This window comes from Antechinus flavipes, chromosome 3, assembly GCF_016432865.1.
Source record: "Antechinus flavipes isolate AdamAnt ecotype Samford, QLD, Australia chromosome 3, AdamAnt_v2, whole genome shotgun sequence".
Lineage (NCBI taxonomy): Eukaryota > Metazoa > Chordata > Mammalia > Dasyuromorphia > Dasyuridae > Antechinus > Antechinus flavipes.
Genome location: NC_067400.1, coordinates 486238153 through 486260665, shown reverse-complemented (window position 1 = coordinate 486260665; position 22513 = coordinate 486238153). Strand labels below are relative to the sequence as shown.

At 36.3% G+C, this 22513-nt stretch overlaps 1 protein-coding gene across 3 annotated transcripts in view; it reads right to left on the bottom strand.

Annotated features, from left to right (window-relative positions):
- Positions 1-403: 403 nt before the first annotated feature.
- Positions 404-22513, bottom strand: part of FAT3 (FAT atypical cadherin 3) — a 537424-nt gene continuing 515314 nt past the window's right edge. For 2 of the 3 annotated variants that reach the window (XM_051986799.1, XM_051986800.1), the window contains 6 exons: positions 17685-17838; positions 15769-16424; positions 11802-11915; positions 8445-8504; positions 7377-7412; positions 404-6816 (listed from right to left, as the gene is read on the bottom strand). In XM_051986799.1, coding sequence (XP_051842759.1) covers positions 6194-6816; positions 7377-7412; positions 8445-8504; positions 11802-11915; positions 15769-16424; positions 17685-17838 — 1643 coding nt within the window. In that variant the 3' untranslated portion in view covers positions 404-6193. The remainder of the gene's footprint in view (positions 6817-7376; positions 7413-8444; positions 8505-11801; positions 11916-15768; positions 16425-17684; positions 17839-22513) is intronic. The other variant, XM_051986801.1, reaches the window with a different exon arrangement.

The following is a 22513-nucleotide window of genomic DNA, read 5'->3' as shown; positions in this document are numbered from 1 at the left end:
CTGAAAGGTTTTTAAGATCAATAGCCTTCCTGTCTTTTTTGCTCCAAATGGTGGTATATGGTATTTGGGAAGGACAGGAGGTCTACATAGCTACGAGGCTTCTTCCTTTATTTAGCTCTGTCTCATTAATAACCAAAAATCTTGGATTGTGTCCAAGGAAACTCTTGAAATAAATTAATTCAAACTTCCAAATGTAAGTAATTTCCAAGTTAGGGGCTTCCTGTGAATAGTTAAAATAATGAGAGAGAGACTATAGGTAAAAGGCTCAATGACTCCAGATGGGAGTCTTCATTTAAATTTCACATTTTCCACAATTCCCTGCAAGATGTAAATGGTTACCTTATAAATTGTGATCAGGAGGCAAATGAAAAGACAGTAAATCAGAAAGAAAAAGGCAACACAAAGTTTTTTTTTTTTTTTTTACTTGAAAACTTGTTTTTAACCATCAAATTTTGGCAGTTACAAACCTGTACACTGTTGGGCTGTTTTGTTTTTTTTTTTTTTTTTTGTAGTTGTTGCTTTTTTTTTCTTTATTTTTTTAGGAAAAGAACACAAGACTTAATACTGCCAACAGCAATATATGAAGGAACAATTCATCTTCATACAAGGGACAAGACCCACTTAAAGTGTTAGCTTTCCCTTTTGCATAAGGTTGTGTGTATGAGAGATAATGTGTATGTGAAGAAATGACATACTTTAATACATACTTGAAATGGCATAAAAATCATGTACCTAGTATCTGTGCAAAACACATTCATTTTAAAAAAAAGTCAATAAAAAACATTTCCTTAAAAACTGAAAAAAGTTAAATGAAAACAGTGAAACCAAAGAAAGGTTACAGTACATTTTGGAAATGATTAAAAAGCATCATTTTCAAATCTAAAACTTTTTTCTCATTATTTTAAAAGTTTATAGACTGATAACTCAGATGATTTAGAATCTGACTCCCAAATTAAAGCATCCTGATAGGCATCAAATACAGTATCTACAAAAGCCTGGAAATTTGAAACCACTATATACATTTTTATAAACATTTTTAAACACCAAAACATACATCTTTTACAAACCAGCCTGTTTGCAACAGGTAAAATTTACAAGACAATCTTTCTAATACAGTGCTTAAAGAGAACTGCTTCCATGTTCCAAACACATCTGTCCTTCCCCGAATGCAGTAGTATGGGCTCATTAAATTGTTAAATAGTAGCAAACCCGGTATTTGCTTGCTAGAAGAATACTACAGTACATATTAACCATTCCCACCTTGCTCTTATAACAATACAGTTCTAGTGCATCCTTAACACTGGTAAAGACTAGTTATGTATGGCCTTTGTGTAGCATTACACAATTATTGCTTTTCATTATTACAGAAAAAAAAAGGAATTTGTTTCCTTTTTCCATCTCTCCCAGCCAGCTGGTGAAACATTAAATGAATGTCTCATCCTCTAAAGATAATTTGAAACCTCAGACTCCTTCTCCCACACTCCCCCACCCCCCAAAATGAGCAAACAAGCAGAAAGCAGAAGCAAAAGACAAGTTTGAGGCATCCTATCTGATTAATATAGATAGATGTTTGGGACTCAAATCAGCAAAGTCTGAGGCTTACCTTCTTGATCTTGAATCATTCTCAAGCCATAATTTCTCTGGGTTTATAATTGAATATAATTGAAGAGTAATTTTAATAAGCCAAACCATTTGACCAATTAACATGTATTGATATTGTTTGGATATCAACAAAATGAAATAAAGAAATCAAGAAATTATTGGGATAACCTTCCAAAAATAAATACTTTTGATACTACCTGATATTTCATTTAAAAGTTTTTTTGGGGGGAGGGGAGGGAAGTGGATTTAGATAATTTGCTGCCTCAATTTGAAACATATACAGTTCCAGTGAGCATCTATAATTGCTATATTTAAAAATTTTACCCCCTTAGTTGGGATTATCCTGGTGATTTTCATTGCCTCAGGAATGCATTGTGAATTCCCCTTTCTGGCTGTCATACCCATTCTCTGCCGGGCCTGTAGGGATAGACCGGTCCATCTTACTGGGCCTGCATGGACAGCCAGGACTTTGCACATACAGAAGGTTGTAGGGCCCAATAGCAGCATATATACTTGAAGGAAACAGAAAAAGGAAAATGCCTCCTTGGTCATCTTATACTGGTCTTTGTTCATCCCTTATTGCCAACATGGTTTCTGTTCTTTGCAGCAGCTTTAGCCCAAACACTCATTCAAACCATTCTTAACTTGGTCATGTGCAAAAGTAGGCTATGTGCCTACCTACAGAGTTTATGAGAAATGATGGATAAGGGACATCATGGAAAGGTAAGGAGAAAATGCAGAGAGTGCTTAGACATTTCCCTTACGTGGAACGTTCTGAAAAAAATACCCATTAACATTGAGCAAAAACAGAAAAAAAAAAATTCCCATCCCACGTTCTATCCAGATCTGAAACTGATCTGTTCATATGTATAATCACCGCCCATTTTAGGGCAGATCCAGCCACCTGAGAGGTTTAGTAAGCTAATAATGAACCTAGCCTGTGAAGTCTGTGTCTACATGACCAAAGAGCCAGTAGAACACCAGGTCTTGGTGCTTCACATGAAGATTATCTTGGTATTTTGGCGTTCTCTTTGCCTTCTGAAAGCAAATATATGGTGGAGAAAGATCAAAGGGTTTTGTGAACAAGGCTACTTGAATCTTCTGCAGAGTCCAGTTAAGACCATTATGAGATTGTAGGTCCTGAGAAGGTAAACCTTCCTCCCATGCTTTGGGGTTCTGAATTTGGCCTGCTCTCAAGGGAAAACCAAAGATGCTATTTTAAAGGATGAGGTACTTCTAAGTAGGGAATATCATTTCAAAGACACCATTTGGCATGTTTTATCACATACCTTGTGCTCAGTTCTGTTAAGTGCATTTCAAAGTATCATAAATGATTAGAAGCTTTTTTAAAAACAAGAATGAAGACAAGGACTTGGTCTGTTTTACTTAAGGAAAAAGGTTTAGAGAAGAGAATGCAGAGGTATATTAAGTAAAGCTAGGTAGAAAAAACTCTAGATACAAGCTGTTTTCACCAAGTGCACAAAATGCAAGAAGGATGTAAAGAGAAAAGAGAAAAAAATGGCCCATGGAAATTGTAAAAATCGACAAGCCATTAATGCATGGAATTGGGCACACTTGGGTATCAAGGAAGCCAACAGCTGCAACCAGTGCTCTGGCATGCCAATGTTTCTAATTCTTTTCCCCCAAATTGATGCTTTGGATGTGTCCTAGCAAATAAAATAACCTTTAGATATTAGGATCTTCAGGTATAAGAAGAGCTAATAATATATTTTCAACACTTAACTGAAGCAGCATCTATAACAATCTGATATGTAGCAGATCAGAGTTTATTTAAACTTAGAGACAAAAGCTTGAAGAAAAAAGCTTACATGAAATTATAAACCTCTGTGCAACAAATTTAGCCTTTTGAACTGAGAGAATCATTCTGAATTCAATGATGAACAGTCAAAATTAAAGGTCAGAGAGATCACAGAGAACATATGATATGATAGAAAGGATCTTGGATTGGAAGTTTGAAAGAAAAGATGCATGTTCTAGCCCTTGCTCTGTGGCTAACTGGCCAAGTAATGCAAGACTGTAAGTAAAAATGAGGTTGAGGATGATAATCTCTAAACTCCCTCTCAGCTGTTCAGATTTGGAGATCTCTACAGGGAAATCCTTCACTTTCTATGCAATTTTGAGGAGAAATGTCAAATAATGTTCTCACCTGATTTTAAGATGATGATTCATTACATGACATGAGATAGAACTACCAGAGATGGACATTTCCCTGTTTGGCTTTTCTAAAACGATTAGGTGAGATATATCTAAGAAATATGCATGTTGGAGATAGCAGGCTGGCTCCCTGGATTTCACAGGGGCATTCAGATCTATTTGCTCCTTCATTACCATGTCAGTCAAGCATTTCTCTCAGCAGAGAGGTTGTGTAAGCAATGGAAAATCATCTGTACTAATCCTGTCCTAATATATCCTGGGGGGTAAGAAATGAACTGTTGGTTTTACTTTGTCAGTTTTTTTATGCCACTGCATTATTAAGATGGTACAGAGATTCTATCTAGATCATTAGTTTGTCATTTTCTCGCTGATTCCTACAAATGCACTCCTCACATAAGAAAAATGCTGAAGAATTTCTTCGAATGCATTCTGGTTATATACTTCAATTCATTGCAGAACCCTGATTTCAAGACTATGGTACAGATCATCCTTCATTTAGTACATCCGGACAAGAACAAGGATGAGAAAAAAAATGAAATCCTTTGAAGTGTGTCCACATATCTAGGAAGCTCTGAAGTGCAAGGGTATTACCTTGACAAATTGTCAGGATACACTGATCCCTGTGCCAGGAAAGAAGTGAAATAAATGCAAAGAATGCAGTTAAGAAATGTGACTAGGTGGACCATGACTAGGCGAAGTTCTTTAGAGCTCACACACCAATGCCAAAATTTGTTAAAAAAAAAAAAAAAAACCCAAAAGCCAACAACCCACAATAATTTTGCTCATTAAGCAGATAGTGCAAATAAATGTTTGCCAGGGAAAGAAGTCATGGACTTCCTAGTCCTTGGAAACAGTTCAGGCTGCTCAGTATAAAATCTCATTTGCCCTAATCAGCCTGAGGGGAAGCAGAAAAGCAACTCAAAATGTCAATTTTATATTTTATTGTACCAGGTTGTAACATCTCTCGTGGAATGACTCTCTAATTCATTTAGAAAATTTTCATGGCCAAAACCCATGTGTCAGACTGACCCTGGGCTAAAATGAAACATGAAGTACTTTCTGAAGACATTTGAGACTCTGAGTCATTCTAGTAAAATGCTACTTTTAAAATCTGGAATTTTGTTTTAATTAAATAGATATGGCACTATCCAAATAAGGTTAACTGCACTAACACAAAAAATAGCATTTGGTCAGTCTCTAATATTAAAGAGATCCAAAAGGTCAGAAGGCTTGCACTTTTGGCCATGGTTCATAGAAGTTCATGAGTCTCAAAATCATTTTCCTCACAGAGGTGCCTTCTTGGGAGAAAACATACACACACATCTACATTGGCCCAAACACACATACTATTATAATCTTGTGTACAAACATCTACTCATCTAGTCTCTCTTCTTTGACTTAAATCCATTTATTGAAATGATACTGTCATGTTAAAAAACAAGTACTTACTTGCCTTTTACCTGTGATAATAAAAAAAAACATTTTTTGGGGAAATTTATGAATTGTAGACCTCTTTCAGCCTAGATAATGGTCACAAATTGGTCAGCTTTATCTCCCAGTTTCCATGAACAAGGTCAATGATTACAATAACTCTCAAATTGTAATCATGGCTGGGAATGTTCAAAAATAAAATCAAAGAGAGATAACTTCTACCCTTTCCTCCTCAGTACTCAGAAAACCCCTAAACTGTCATGCATTACTTTTCATTGAAATCTTTTTCAGAGATCCACAAACTCCATCATCATTTAAATTTTGGGTTCCATTTTTAATCCAGGTTTTTCTAATTAAACCAGTATCTGAAGTCTACAAAAATGCAAGTCTTTTACTATAATTTTATAGCTGACAATCAGAAAGCTTTATAAAGAAAATCATACTTTATTTTAATATTTTGCCCACTTTTGACTGATTTTATTTTTACTCTTTCTTCTTTCCCCTTGAGGCCTTAGCTTCTCCCCTTCCCCAGTTCTATTAACTATTTTCTTTCTTTTCTCTGTCGGCTTAATTTTGTTTCATGCACCAATACCCTGGTGCCTGGATTTTTATTTGTTCATTAATACTGCGGGGATTGATACTGTTAACACCTTCAAAAACACAATACTGCACAAAGCTGAAAAGATTGACTGCATATAACTTACTGGGTGAACTTATGTAGGGGCTTCTTTACCCCTTAAAAACTTGGTGTGCACTCTTGGCCATGAATGCTGGGTACATACTGTAAGGATTGTCTGTTGACTCACAGTAATAGATTTTGTGACATGATTTACACAACTGGACTTTAAAGTGTTTGCATGAGACAACATCATTTGTGACTAAGTTATTTGTGGGAAATTGTGGATTTCCCCCTATCCAATAGACTCCTCTCGGTCCATTTCCTTCGACGTTTCCATGAAGAATGGAGCCCAGATGTCTGTGTCCTTCACACCTGGGTCTGGTGCTGGGTCTCAATAAATGGAATGTGAAGGCTGGTGAGACTGAGTTCCTCCACGCTTTCATAGTCACTCATGGCCACTTCGGAGTCCTCGAAGCCGCAGCCGGCAGACACGTCCGAGGAGGAGGTGCCGAGGGAGTTGTGCAAGGTTAAGGACATGTTGTCTGCCGCACTTGGGTTCTCCAGGTTCTGCCCCACACCCACAGCAAAAGTACTAAATTCGTGTGCAGGCGGAGGTCCCACCATGTCTGTCTCATTGGGGAATGGGTGGGGAGGGAGATACTGGCTGGGGTGGAACTGGGGCCTTCGCCTGCAGTCTGGGCTCAGTGTGCCGGCCAGGGAGGCCGGCTGGGAGGGGGGCAGCGCCTCAAAGTGGTCCGGGTAGTCCTCCGGCAGGGGAGGCGGCAACTGGTCTTGGCTCAAAAACTCCTCCTCGTGAGGCGGGGGGTATTCGCTATCGATGTCATAGCCCCCTAGGTAGTAATCGGATTCGAGCTCCCTTGTGCTCCCCTGGTGCACCGAGGTACCGTCTGTATTCTCGTAGTTGGGCACTTCCTCGATGTCGGACAGGCGGGCTCCTGGCATCCAGTCTGAAGTGTCCCAGTGGTAGGCTGAAACGAGAGACCAATCTTAGTGAACACCCCTGGGATCGGGAGTGACCTGGGGCAGGAATGGGAGCAGGAGGGGAAGAGCGCCACATGCACGCCTTCACAACTCCATGAAGTCATCCACATGCTGTTTACAAAGCATTCAAGGAGGTCAGCCATGCTCTGACCAAACAACCAGCCACTTTATATGATGATGCTCAAGGGGATAAGGTGCTCCCCTTCTACTCAGCCAGACCACGAACAAGGCGATGTGGGGAAAAAAAATTAGGAGTCTACACTGTAGGAGAGACCTCCTATCTCCAAATCCCTTTTCCCACCCCCACCCTCCAAACCATGTAGAAATCAAAGCTTTCAGCATGCTTGCAAAGGTAGGCTTGAGGAGAGGCAAATGGCTGGCTTAGGATGTGTCAGAGGGACCTGGAAGGAGATCCCACTCGATGTCTGGAACATGCAGAGAGCTAACAAAACACTCTGAAAGGGTGAGGGGGAAGGAGAACGAGAAGAATCGGGACAGCAAAACCAGAAAAGGAACAGGGGGCTTGACTGAAATCTGGGGGAGTCACCTCGGTTGTAGTTCTGTCCTTGGTCCATAACTGACACTGTTTAAATACAAAGCAAAGAATAAAACTGAGAACCCCAGTCACATGAGCACTGGAAGACTTAGAGAGGACATGCTTTTAGGACATGCTTCAATAATATATTTGGGATCTAGCTGATTATAGCTTCAATCTTCACTCCTAAGCAACAGAAGTGGGAAATGAGCTTCATCAATACACAGTCTCGTACGGCATGAAGAGCTAGCTCTAGACACAAAGAGCTCCCTGATGTAATCTATTTCTTCACATTATATCTATGGGATGAATCTTTAAAGCAAATAATTACACTTTTCACCTATTTTTCTGCTAATTACATTCACCTCCTCTGGTATTCCTATATCACAGTTTACTTTTTTAAGGTAACTGATAAACTTTTTGCACTTTGGTCCAGGTGTGTGATTGCAATGGCAAACTACTGGTAAGGAAACTTTCTCTACCTATTCAAACTCTGTAGCTTCAAGAGTTGTCTAGAGCATGTAGCCAGGATGTATCTGAGGCAGAACTTGATATTGAGATCTGACTCTGAGACCAGCTCTTTTTTCAACAATGTTCAAAGTGGGAAAGTAAACAACTAATTTATTCATTTAATTTCTATTAAATGCATCAAAACTGCTGAGTGACTTCAAGGAAAAGAAACAAAAACCAGGTCATATAACTAAATACAGGCATGCTCCAGCAGTATGAAGCATTGGAAGCTCTACTATTTGATCCCAAGATTTAAAAATATTTGTAGAATCATGACTGACTATTCTTTAAAAAAAAAAACCATTTATAGGGGACATAGAGAATATTTTAGGTCATGAGATTCGCTTTTTTTTTAAAGAACTTTAAAACTGTCTCAAAGGAATTCTTTTAAAAAGCCAATACCAATGAATGGCATGAAACTAATGAGCCCTTGGAGCCAATGGTCCCTGATGCCTCATTTTATCCTTAACTGCTAATATTGGATCTAATCCTGAGTAATGAAAGGTTACTAAATTTCAAAGAAAGATAACTTGATAAAAAAAAGAAATGTTACAGAAAAAATATAAATACCTTCATTTTCTATAGTGTCAACTACATTGTTGACAAGCTGAATGACAGTCACTATGGAAGCTTGCGGGAGAGGGAAAGCAGACAAAGGAGGGAAAGGATAGCTTTACGTTAGTATTTTAAACATAAATTACCTTTTCAACCAATACACATGTATGTTCACATTTTATTATACTATATAAACAAAGTTAGAGATTCCATACAATTCATTGAGTATTCCAATACACACCTTAATTTGGATAACATTGATTTTTGGAATGAATGGAAAATAATGACAAATTCTAAGCCAAATTTGCCAAAAGGCATATAATTAATAAATTAGTTATGTGGATATGTGATTTTGTCAAATTAAGAACTTCTAGTGAAGATCACAGCAGATGTAAAAAAAAAAATCCTTCAATTTATAGTTTTAAAATTTTCTGCGATTACCAAGTTTAAGTGACTTGGCCATAGTCACATAGTCAATATGTGTCACAACGTCTGTCCTCATTATACCATAGTATACTATGCCCTAGTATCTGTCCCCATTTACTAGTTAATACAGTGAATGCAAATTCACATCAGCAACACCAGCTAAATAAATTTAAGAAGCTAGTACCTCTCTTACTTCTAATTTCTCTTTAGTAACTCTCTAATGAATCTTGGAACAAAGCAATTAATTCATCAGGTGGTTCTATCTGAATCAGGTTATTTATGAGAAGGCTTATTTCTTAATGTCAAATGCTTTGCTCATATACCAGTACCTTTTGTGATTAAGATGTGTATGGCCTTTACAATGATTAAGATGTGATAAGGAAATAATTATGATTTATAGTTATCCTAAGTGTTTTCTGTTGATGTGACTAAGCATAGAGTCCATTTCCCCAAAACTCTAATAGAATGCAGAATGAAATGAGAATATTTAATTTGAGACACTAAATGTACCACAAAGAGATGGCCATATTTTCTTTGCCTGGCTGAGCCAAGTAGGGGTGCTATAGGGAGCTTAAATAATTAGTCATCCTTGGATGTTTCTTACAGCCATTGAAAACTGGAGTCAGGATGACAATATTTCACCCCTTTCCCCATTTGTTTAACTCAGAACAACCAGTCTTGGGAAAGTAGGTAGTAGTTACATAACTAAATTGAGATGACTTTCTATTAAAGAAATTGGCTCTTTTCGATTCAAAATTGATGAGTTTAAGTAAGCAATGACCTGGCCACCCTTATCACCTCAGCATTGAGAAAAAGGATGTTTTGAACACTCAGTACCAACTTCAGAAGTGATGCCCCCTCCCCATGCAATACATTTGTCTGTTTCTTATAGTTGTCTTTTTATGTAAGGGGGTTCAGATGGCTAAGCATCCTGTTATAAACTGCTTATAAGTTGCTTGTTATCCTGAAAGTTAATGGTTGTATAGGGATGGTGGTAATGGTAGAAAATTGTCAACATCATCCTAAATGCCATTGAGATGTCCTTAACAATAGCAGTACACAGAATATCAATTCTAGAATTAGTCCTAGGTATTCTATAAAACATTTGTTTTTTGCAGCTGGGGTGATGAAGTTTTTAAATAGCTTGCAGCCAAAAATAGATGCTCAATCCTTAAAGTAGTACAGTGCAAAGTGAGACTGGAGTAAAGCATCTGGCTTACTCTGCCATTCGGGGTTCATTTAATCATTGAAGCCAGGGAGGTGCTTAAACCCATAAAAACCCCACTTTGGCTGTGATTCATTGTACCAACATAAGAGCAAATGCCCTTTTATCACACAGCTTATCACAGGGACTCAAGTCCCTTGAGGATTTCCTCAGAGTTCTCAAGTTGAAGTGTCATATGGAACACACTTTTAAAAAATATTTTATTTTTTCCCCAATTACATATAAAGACAATTTTTACCATTCAATTAAAAGAAATTGAGTTCTAAATTCTCTCCTTCCCTTCCTAAGATGATAAGCACTTTGTTATAGTTTATTACATATTCAATCATGCAAAATATTAGTTATGTTGGGGACACATATTTCTAGTAGCAGTAGCTGGAATGTTGCTGGAGGTGTAGTTGGATTTTTAGGTTTTCAGCTTTTTTTAAGGTCTGGGGAAATACAGCTGTTGCTTCAACATATATTCATAATGTTGAATATGCTATCTCTACAGATAGATGCTGGGGAAGTGATTTAATCTTGAGAATAATATTCTAAGCCTCTTTATATCAGTCCAAATCTAATTACTATATAGTAATTATATCTTGTGATGTATCTTTTAATTTTTTTTAATAAACAAAAAAGTATTTCTTTCCCTCCAATTTCCCCATTGAAAAGACAAAGAACAAATTCCTTCTAACAAATACTTGCTTTATATATATAGTGTATTACATATATAAAATATAGAGAGGTCTTATCTCACCTTTTTTTCTTCTTTTATGGGACAGAAAACAAGTTTTTACTCTCTTATCACACAACTCAGGGAACCTATACCCTTAGCCATAAATAAGAGTTCCTTCTTTTCAATTCTGATGCCACTTTGTATACACTTCTCTCATGGACCTGTACATATATTTATTTTATGTTTATCTGTATGAGGCTTTTATGTTTCATGACAATATCTCACCCCTTTCCTCATTTGTTTAATCCAGAACAACCAGTCTTGGGAAAGTAGGTAATAGTTATGTGATTAGATTGAGATGACTTTCTATTAAAGGAAATGACTCTCTTCAACTCAAAATTGATGGGTTTAAGTAAGCACTGTCTAGGCCACTCTCATCACCTCGGCATTGAGGAAAAGGATGTTTTTATTTATCTATTTCTCTTTATATGTATGATAAATGAACACAGTGGGGCCACAATACTGGCAATATAAATTGAATGCAATTTATGTGTGTGTGTGTGTGTGTGTGTGTGTGTGTGTGTGTGTACAATTACATAAAAATAAGTACACTTATATAATTTACATATAATATAAATTGAAATCAACTTGTTTAAATTGGTCCTTCTCCAATTTGATGGTACCTTGGGAGTGTATGTAAAATGTGGACATGGCTTTATCCCAATTATGAAATGAATAGGTTTCTCAATATATAAAAGCCCATCTACATGGGGATCATGATAGCAGGCTTCAATTCAAAATGAAGCTAAATGAAGAAGGCAAAATGCATGCTGAAGTGGGGAGGATAAAAACAATAAAAAAGGACAAGCCAAATTCCACCATCTAGTAAAGAGAATAATCTGTGAGGAGGCAGGTCCATTTTGAATCATACCAAGAAGACTTAGTCATTAAATACCCTTTTCCCTCATGAGGGAGTAAACTAGTGAATATCTAGAGGACACTTGCTATGTTGAAGCTCATTCTCTTAGAATTCTAAGAAATGAACTTGAAGATTTCTTACCATTATCATCTCCAGAATCAGACTGGAAAGAGCTGAGGGACTGAACCTCCGAGTTGCTGCCTTTATTACTTCCCACAAAACAGGTCACTTCTTCAGCATCATCCACACCTTTGTCTTCAAAGACAGGAAAAAGAGAAAACAAAATGGCAATGGTTTATTCTGTCCATGTATCAGTTCCTGCCACTTCCAGAGTTCATTTTTATTTTTCAGGTTCTTTCCCCTCTTCTATTTTCATTTGGTCAGAGAAACGATTTACTTCCAAAGGAGAAAATTGATTGTGCTATTGGGTGTAAAGGTCTATCAATCATGTGATTTGCATTATGGATTTGAAACTCTTAACCCAGGGTAAATGAGCTTCGAAATAGCTGACAACCAAAAGTAGATGCTCTGTCCTCAAAGTACTATAATTAAATGAAGTCTGAGACCGGAGTAAAAGAACTGGCTTGCTTTTAGCCATTCAAGGTTCATTTAAATCATTTACATGAACTGATGTGGTGTCAACAGTAGATTAAACAAGATTACTTTTAAAATGGGGAAAGTATAAATATTTTATAGGCAAGAGTGTCATGACATTTATCCAAACTTCAATCAACAGATAGATTTTCAGTTCAGCCTCTAGAGGGCAGGCTAGCACCAACTTTAATAATTATACAATTCTCATAAATTGTGCTTGTTAAAAGGGAAAACGGGGTAGAAAGGCTTTCTGTATCCCCACTCTCTTATTCCTTTAGGTACAGATTTATCCTGGGCACACAGATGCACAAACACCATAGGGTCATTTTCTTATTTGATGGAGTACAATAGCCATAAAAGCAACCTATATCTTGAGCCTGTCATCATCTGAAAAACAAATTGGCCACTTATAGAATGTCTTTCCAGCACACTCTACCACCCTTAACAAAGAAGTCAATGTATTAAATAAAAACTCAACAATACTTTGGGGGGAAATCTGAGTTTTGGCCTGAGGAATATTTTGGAAATAAACCTGTCACATTAAAGAGGGAAAAGAAATGATCATCAGAAAAAGATTTAAATCATCGCACTATGTGATGGTATGTAGAGACACAGGCTTGTAATAAAAGGAATATCCACTCTTCTTTCTGGACTCAGGAATTAGTCCCCACAGAAAGGACTATTTTTCTGCATCTGTTGTCAATTAGACAAACCCCAAGTAAGATGTGGCATAGGATTAATTACTAATATAAAAGCAAAGAAACACTAGGAAGGAAGTCACATTTTGGGAAACAAAACAAAACAAAACCCCAAACCCCCTAAGCTCTGTTTTTGACAAGGACAGCTATATACATGGTTTATATTTATCATAAAGAAGAATACAGTGAGCTCTGGGAATGAGAGTGGTACAGTCTAGTAGCAGAAATGAAAATATAGGAGGTTTCCTTGTATTCTCAAATTGAATTAATTTAACACAAACTCTTGAGGCCCCATGACCCACATAACACCACCCTGGACTGATTTAAGTCCTGGGTTAATGCAGTGCTGCGGCCCAAGATCATCACATTTTTTGGCTTTGGACTTCATAGTGCTTTGTGGATGCCTACCTCTCTTACATAACTAACTGTAAAACAAATTAAAATTGTTATTATTTTTGTATGGGCCTTATTCCACTTTTAGACTGTGAGCTCCTTGATTATACATTTATCTCTGAATTCCCAATTGTCAGCCATGTCTTCTATGTGCTAAGTTCTGAATCAAGGAATAGCAAAAGATAGTTCCTGCCTTTAAAGAGCACACAATCTAATGAGGGAGAAAGGAGGAAACTACTATATACAAATACAGTTACCTATCTATCTGATCAATTAGAAATAATCAACAGATGAAAGATACTAGTATTAAAGAATTGAATGATTTTGGGAAGATGGGATTTGGGCAAGGACTTGAAGGAAGTCAGTAAAGTATGGTGGTGGAGATAAGTATGGAGGAAATTCTAAGCACAGTGGAAAGCCTCTGAAAACACCCAGAGACAATTCCCAAGGATTTTATGATGAAAAATGCCATATGCCTCCAAAGAAAGAAATGATGGGCATAAATGCCAATTAAAGGATACTTTTTTACTTTATTATTTTAGGAGTTTTTTTTTTTTTTGTCTGTGTTTTCATTTGGAACATGGCTAATGTGGAAAGGTTTTGCATGACTGAATATGTATAATCTATATCAAATTACTTGCTTTATTAAGGGGAGAAAAGTGGAAAGAGGGAGGGAGGTAATTTGGAACTCAAAATGTAAAAAAAAATTGTATATGTAGTGGAGAAAAAATTTAAAAATCAAAAATTAGAGGCAGCTTGGTGGTGCAGTGGATAGAGCACCAGCCCTGAGGTCAGGAGGACCTGAGTTTAAATCTGACTTCAGATACTTAACACTTCCTAACTGTATGACCCTGGGCAAGTCACTTAACCCCAATTGCCTCAGCAAGATAAAAATAAATAAATAAAGCAATTAACCCCCTTCCCCCAAAGAAAAGAAACATTTGGAGTTGTGAGATGAGAGTTTTCTATGAGGACCTGCAAAGAGTCTCATTAACCCAAAGTGGGAGTAAGTTGAAAGAAAATTGGAAAGATGGGGGAGGAGAGATTGTGAAAGTTTTGAATGTCTAACACAATTTTATATTTTATCCTGGATGTAATAGGGAGCCAATGGAGTTTATTGAGTAAGGGAGTGACATAGGCCTATGCTTTTGGAAGATTACTTTCACAGCAGTGGGGAAAGACGTAATGAGGCTTGAAGGTCTCTACCAAACTGGTAGCAGTGTCAGAGCAGAAAACAAGGAGTTTATGAGAGATTTTAAGAGGGTAAAATTGAAGAGCCATGATAAGAGATTGGATATGGGGAGGAATGGGAAGAGGGAGAGAGGGAGGGAGGAGGGGAAGAGGAAGGGGGAGGGGGGATGGTGCTCTCTTGACAGTAATAGGGAAGTTCCGAAAAAGGAGATTTTGAAGCAAAAATGAGTTTAGTTTTGGGCAAGGTGAGATTCATATGTTTATGGGAAGTCTGAAGATGCCCAATTGGCAATTGGAACGTGAGATCAGGAGAGAAGTCAGAACTGGATGAGTAGATCTGAGAATTATCAGCATAGAGATGATAATTGAACTCATGGGAACTGATAAGCACCTAGTACTATGACTTTGCACATATACAGCAGGTGCCTAATAAATATTAAAGTGAATTTAATTAGAAGAAATCCTTACTGGCCTCTTTGTTCTACTTCTTGATATGGGAGAGAAGGAAAAAAGAAAAAAAAAAGAATTGAGCAGGGAAACAAGCATAGTAGCATGCAATTAAGAACTCAATAAACTAACAAGCTTAGTCTTTTTCAGTGGCATGGAGAACCACAAGACTAGTTAAGAAAATCCTAACTACATTAGGCAAAACAAGTAAGTAAACCTAGCTAAAGTGTTATAGTAACTTGTCATTTAAAATTGATTATATATTGTAAAATCAGAATCAGAATTGGCTTTTTCTATGGGAAAAAAAAAATCCATTGTAATGACAGATGAGTTAAAGTTCATCTTCAACCATTTTTCTGACTAATTTATTGTCCATTTACCTGGATATCTAATTGGAGCCAATGTGACATTCAAGGCACTACCTCAACTCTTGAATTATGGATTATACTTCTCTCCTTAAGTGTTTAAATGTTTGTGACCCATATCAGTGACCCTGAGGCTATGTAGTAATGAACCAGGCACATCCATGGCGCCATTTAATCACTGACCTTGATAATGATGATTAGAGTTCAGCAAGAAAAGATTAAATTATGTTCAGTGTAAAAAATGTAGCTTTTTGTTTATTTTTAAACTAAAAGAAATCTGCTAATAGAAAAAGAAAAAAATGTATGAATTTGGAACCATTTGAGTTCAAATTTAGTGTGATGACCTTTTAGTGGCTCAATGGTCGGTGAAAGGAAGCCCATCTCCCACAAGTATTTCCACCACCACCAGCTTCCACTCACTCTCTGTTCCTGCATCCCAGACACTTTTCCTGATGGAATCACAATCAGAACGACAAGGGGAGACAGCTGGGAGATTGGGAGCCACGCTGCACACCACCACTCCCCGCCTGGCAGTTAATATTCGGGGTGACTCAGGATGAAATGTGGTCATCTCCTGGTGCTCCACACCAAGCCCATCGACGATCTTGTCCAGGTTGTTCCTAGAATCGCTCTGGAAACAAGGGGTGTAGGCCATTGGGCGCACGGGGACTTGCGGGGGGCCAACCTCCTGGTAGATGTTCCGGCTGTCCCCACCCCCCCTTAAGTTCTTGAACTGAATCCCATTGCTTTTATTCAGTAGTGCCGCAGTGGCTGGGTCCTGGACCAGAGTGATATTGTTCCTGGAATAGTTCTTGCGGAAGACTTTCTTGCGGAAAATGATAAACAAGACAATTAAAACAAAGATGACAAACAGAACCACGGCAATTCCAATGAGTTCTTCCTTTCCAACATAGGAGTGGCCAGCTTGGATGTTGGGAACCACCACTGGTCGGAGCCCACAGTACTGGCCCACATAACCTGGGGTGCAGTTACAGAGGAAAGAGCCAAATACATTGACACAGGAACCCCCATTTTCACATTCTTCTCTGTCGCATTCATTGATGTCTTCCTCACACCTTTAGGAACATAAGAAAAGAATCCCCCCCAAAAAAACAGTGATGATTGGAAACTAATTAGAGATTTTTAAAGTCACCCTCTGCCTAATATTTAATACTCCCCTTCCCCAAAATACTCGAAGAATGGGAACATTTCTTAAGGAATTTTAAAAAAAGTAATTATATCAATTTTTTTTTTATTTTTAATGTAATCTGATCCATATTAATACTTACCTTGATCTATCTCTCTATCTATATGTGTGTGGGTATGTGGGCTACACACCCACATACATACCCATTCTATTTGCCCATTTTAGCAGATGTTGTATATTTATTTAAAGGGCTTGATCCCCTGTGGTTTTTGGTAAAGTCAACATTATATAGTCAAATTTCACTAATTGGGTTCAAATGGAGAAAAGGACAGTCTAAATTAATAAGGAATTGAAATCATAGAAATATGAAAAGAAATGTAATTTGGTTGCTTTAATGACATTATATACAGTGAATTACACATAATAATTCAAAGTAGGCCAATAGAGAGCTATCTAGTATATATCCGGTTTGCTATAATGACTACAAAAGAAAGGTTTATAATCAGAATATGTTATCCACATATATATGGATACTTAGGAATGATCAAGGAGATTTCAAAGTGGTTTGTGCTTATAATATAATAAATAATAATTCACATTTTTATATAACTGGAAGGTTTATAAGTGACTTTCTTTACAACGGATTTCTGAGGTAGGCAATGATCTTCATTTTAGAGGTAAATGAATTAAGGCTGAGAGAACTTCAATAGCTTGCCACGGTCACACACAATGTCTGAGCCTAAATTTGAATCAGATTTCCTGATGCAGATCCAGAGATCTTTTCATTACATCACGATATCTCAAATATTCTGAGCATCCTATTTCAATCTAAACATGCTGTTCATTTGACCCATCTCTGAAAAAAAAAATAATTTAAGCTTAACTTCAGCTTCTATCCAAATGGCCATCAATTCCTAAAAAATTGGGAGTATGAATACATAAGGAATGATTATTTTTGACTAGAATACAGATATCTCAAACACAAAATGGAAAACCACCTACTCCACAAATTTGCTGCAAGAATCAAATGAGGTCAGGTATGTAAAGGGTCTTGCCAATCTTAGAGTGCCATATAAATACCAGCTATGGTTATTGTTGTGCTAGCAATTTGTAGGCCCTAGAGAATTATACTTCAGGCTTTTCTGAGGCCGTCCTGCCACCTAAATGCCACCAAGGATGATTCACTTACGTGACACCAGTAAGCCCAACTTTACAGTTGCAGATGAAGGTGTTTCCTATTGGGTCGCAAGACCCCCCATTCCGACAAGGATTTGGGAAGCAGGCTGTAATCTCTGACTCACAGTTCCTTCCAGTGAATTGTGAGAGACAGGTACATTGATAGCCTGGGGAAACAAAAGACCAGAACATTCCATGAACACAGCTGTGTATATTCAGAGGCTGAGTTAATTCTAATGTTTTCTCTCTAGTTATTACTCCAAATAGATTTTTTGCAAGGAGGTGCAAGTAAAACTCAAAGGTGAGGGTTTTGACCTTATGGAAGGCAAAATCATTTATTTATTTATTTATTTTGATATGATACTTTTGAAGAGACCTTTTCTTTCCTAGAAATTTAGAATTTTGGAACTGAGATCCTATGATGATCTAACTTATCCCTTTAAGTGATAAAACTAAGGTTCAGACAAATTAAGTAATTTTTCCTAGGTCCTAGTTAGAAGCAAGGTTAAGATAAACAGCACATTTAGCAGTCAGAAGAGCCAGATTTCAATCCCATCTATGTCCATTACAAATTGTGCAACACTGAAAAAACACTGAGAAAAATGTGCTGTACTTTCGGCTTTATAATGCTTATTAAAATAGAGATTAGAATCTCTACTCTGGCTATTCTATAGATTGGCTGTAAGGACCAATGAAGATGATCTAATATAAGTACTATATAAAAACAAAAGCTTTTATTATTCTAATTTATCTCAGGGCATGAGTAACATTAATTTGCAGCTTAAATGATTTATCTTGTTTTGCAGGGTGTATAGAATACTTGAAATAAATTGTATAAGACAATGCTAGAAAGGTAAACAATACAATTAAATCATTTACTCATGAATGGGTTGTGCCAGTTTAGAAGAAATGGTGATTTAGTGTTATGCTAATCAAACTGGGAAGGGCTTACTTGAGAGAACTAGGAAAATTAACAACAGAATTTATTTGAAATGACAAAAAATCAAGATTCCAAGAAAATCATGAAGGAAGAAAATCAATGAAGGAGGGGTCCTGATAATACCTGATTTCAAATTATATTATAAAGCAGGCATCATTTAGACCAGCTAAAATGTAGAAGACTGAATTGTTGAAATAAACCCAGAAACAACTGACATAGTAAAATAGTTCAATGTTTGATAAATGCCCAAAGGGAAAGTATTTGGGGAAGAATTCCCAATTCAGTAAGAAACATTGGGAAAACTCAACAGCAGTTTAGAATAACACCTTGCATCATATATTATGATAAACTCCAAATAGCGAATGTGATAAATTAGAAGACAACGAGAAGTTAATTCTTAGATCTATGGTCAAGGGAAGAATTCTTAAGTAAACAAGGAAGAGAGGTAGAACAGAAAAAAAGAGACAATTTTTATTACGTAAAATTAAAAACTTTTATACAAATTAAATGAATTCAACAAGAATTAGAATATTGGCCAATAAAAATCTTTTCATCAAATATCTTTAGCAAAAGTCTGATATTTAGTATGTATAAGGAATTAAAACATAAATATATAAAATATGTAAATATATAAAACTAAGATTGTTTTCAATTAATAAGTTATGAAAAGAAATAAATATATTTTCAAAATAAATGTAATTATTTACCATACACACATAAAAAAAAAAACTAGAAACTAAATACTTTGTTCATTGGGGAATGGCTGGAAAAACTGTCATACATGAGTATAACGAGATATTATTATATCAAAAAAAAGAATCAATATGAGGAAGGACCTCTGCTTAGTTTAGGAAGATCTGCATGAACTGATTCAGAGTAAAGAAAGTAGAATCAGGATAACCATATACTGTGATTACAATTCATGTAAATGAATATAACACAAAATAACAGTTGAATTAACATTAATTGTAATGATCAAGCTTGGCTCCAGAGAACATATGATGAAACACTACTTTTTCTCCTAATTAGAGAGGGGGCAGAATGTTGCTTATAATTCAGATGTGTTCATTATTTTACTCCATGGTTTTCCTTGTTAAAATGAGGTTTCAAGGGTCATCTGAATGACATAGTGGATAGAGCCCTGCACCTTAGAATCAAAAAGACCTAAATTCAAACACAAACAAGTTGAGTGACTCTGAATGAGTCACTTAACCTCTTCAGCCCAGTTTTTTTTTTTTTAAATCAGTAAAATGGTAATAATAACAGAATTCACCTCCCAAGGTGATTGTGAGGATCAAATGAGAAAGTATTTGTAAAGTGCTTAGTATTGTGTCTGGCACATAGTAAGCGTTATATAATGTTAGTTACTGTTATTATAGAATCAGAAAATGGCTAGGCTGTAAAATCCAAAGAGCATTAACAAACCAGTATAAACAAATAAAATTTGAAGGGAAGGTGAGTTTTCTGATTTCTTTATGTGATGGAAGGAAAAGTGTTATGTAATAAGCAAACGACATAAAGAATTAGTTAATTATTACGTGCGTAACTTGTTTTTCCAATATGGAAAATGTTTTTGCCTTACCAACTTAGAGAATAATCAATCAGATAATAAATACCCAATAAAGTAGCCTTAAGGTATTTGATTGATTGCATTGATATGGAAGTATAGAATTACATGATACCCAAAAGTCTTTCTGACTTGCAGAAGTACAGAATATATGGGAGTTGAGAATTAGGAGGTCTGTGTTCTAGAAATTTTTTTAATAATATTTTATCCCATGAGCTCAAAAAATCATTTAACCTCTATGTACTTTAGTTTCCTCATCTATAAAATGAAGAGATTGGACTGGATGAGTTTTTTGGTAACTTCATGACTGAAGACTTCACTGAAAAGAGTTAAAGGCAATTATTGAAGGGCCTTAGATGGTGTTTACTTAGAATGTATTAAATTATTAAATTCAGAAATTACTGAAACTTTTGGAAACACATAAACTAGGAGGGAGCTGAGACAGATAAGAAGAGATAGTTAGAAGCACACTCAAGCACATACATACATACTCACACACATATTCATTCCACAGTGAGGAGGCACATGGGGGAAAGATTAATTTCTGCTGGGGGATAGGAAAAGGTTTCCCTTCATCATTCCAGAGATACTATTTAAGCTAGATTTTAAAGGGTATGTAGGAATTCAATAGTCAAAGAGGGAAGGAGAAGGCATTTTAAAGAGAGGGGAGAATTACAAAATTATGAGAAGTTTTTCATTTAAAACATTTTATACACATAAATATGCTTGTGTATATTTACATATACATAGACATGTATAAAGACTAATGTGTATAAAAAGACAGACATATATAGAAAGACTATACATAGACAAACATGGAGTGACTTTATAAGGCGCTGTATATATACATATATGTATGTATATACACACTTTATATATATACTTTGTAAGTATATATATGTATATAAATATATGCATATTTTATAAAATACTATATACATATAGACATATAGACACGTATATAAACAGGCACCTACTTACCCCAATTAAAATGTATTAAAATGTGATCAAATGAGAGGACATATGCAAAATGTTCTGCAAATCTTAAGGCACTACTATTTTATAGTGCTGTCTCTTAGTATTATCACAGTATCATGTTGTTTCTTTTTAAAAAAGTAAAACAAAAACAAAGGGAGATGTTCTTGTTCTACTGTTTGACTAGAAGAATCCAGATAATCATGAAGCAACATGATCCGTTTCTAAAAGTCTAGATTCTGCTATTCATTAATAGAAAACTCAGTTCCATGGCCACAATGGCTTCCTTGTGTGGTATAGCTCTAGAGCCATCTTGCTCCTGATGCCAGAGGGAAGATGCTACCATTCTGCACTGACAGTGACAAGCCACATTTGCTGTTTGCTCAGCTTTTCCTTAGTTTCTTATCATGGATCCCCAGGGAAGTGAATTAGTTAATTCCCTTAGCTCATAGTACACTGGGCTGAGAGACAATGAGATAGCCCAACCTGGACAACCCACGTGGGTGCTAAATAAACATTAAATAACCACTATGATAAGAAAACCCAGCAAGGTTGTTCCATGTTATTCCCAGGTGCCACAATATGTCAATATGAAACACTAGAACAGGAAAAAGAATGTCAAGAGATGCTCAGGCTTTATTTGACTACAACTAGTTCATTCCCCTTTTGTAAATACAAAGTAGAAATATGATTGCAAGAAAACCCTACATTTCTCCTAGAATGAAGGGGTGTAAGGGAATACTCTGAATATGTAGTCCTTACTAATTACTGGTAGAGTTGAGGGAAATGAAATAATCATTTCCTAAGCTTGTTTCATTGAATCCTGACAAAATGAAAAGCATACTTCCCAAACTCCTACCTTAAAAATCCATTTACAGAAGTTATAAGTGTCTGTGGAAATCTGTGCCCACATGGACTCTTTCTTTGTACAAAGAAAATATTTTCAAAATCCATAAAATGCCATAATATATCTGCATGGGTTAGGATCAGCAATGTTCTGGTAGATATAGTATGCAGAGAGAATCGGGATAATTTATCTGTCCTTCTTCCAAGACATCAGCAGTTTCTTTAGTCTGATTTATTTAGGTTGTAGCTTCAAGCCTCTATTTGATTTTGTCTCAGTAGGAAATGGTTGAATCATTTTGGGAATTTCTGGCTGTTTTGATCCATGTGCATGCACACACACACATACATATACACATACACTCTACCACAAAAATGGAAAAAAATGCTAACTGCAACAAATAATTTGGTTCTGAAGATGGCAATCAACTAAGGCATTTGCTGGGAAAAAAACCTAAACATTTTATGTCAATGCTTCCATGGCTGTCAAGGGCCATCTTGAGGTAAATCTCAAATC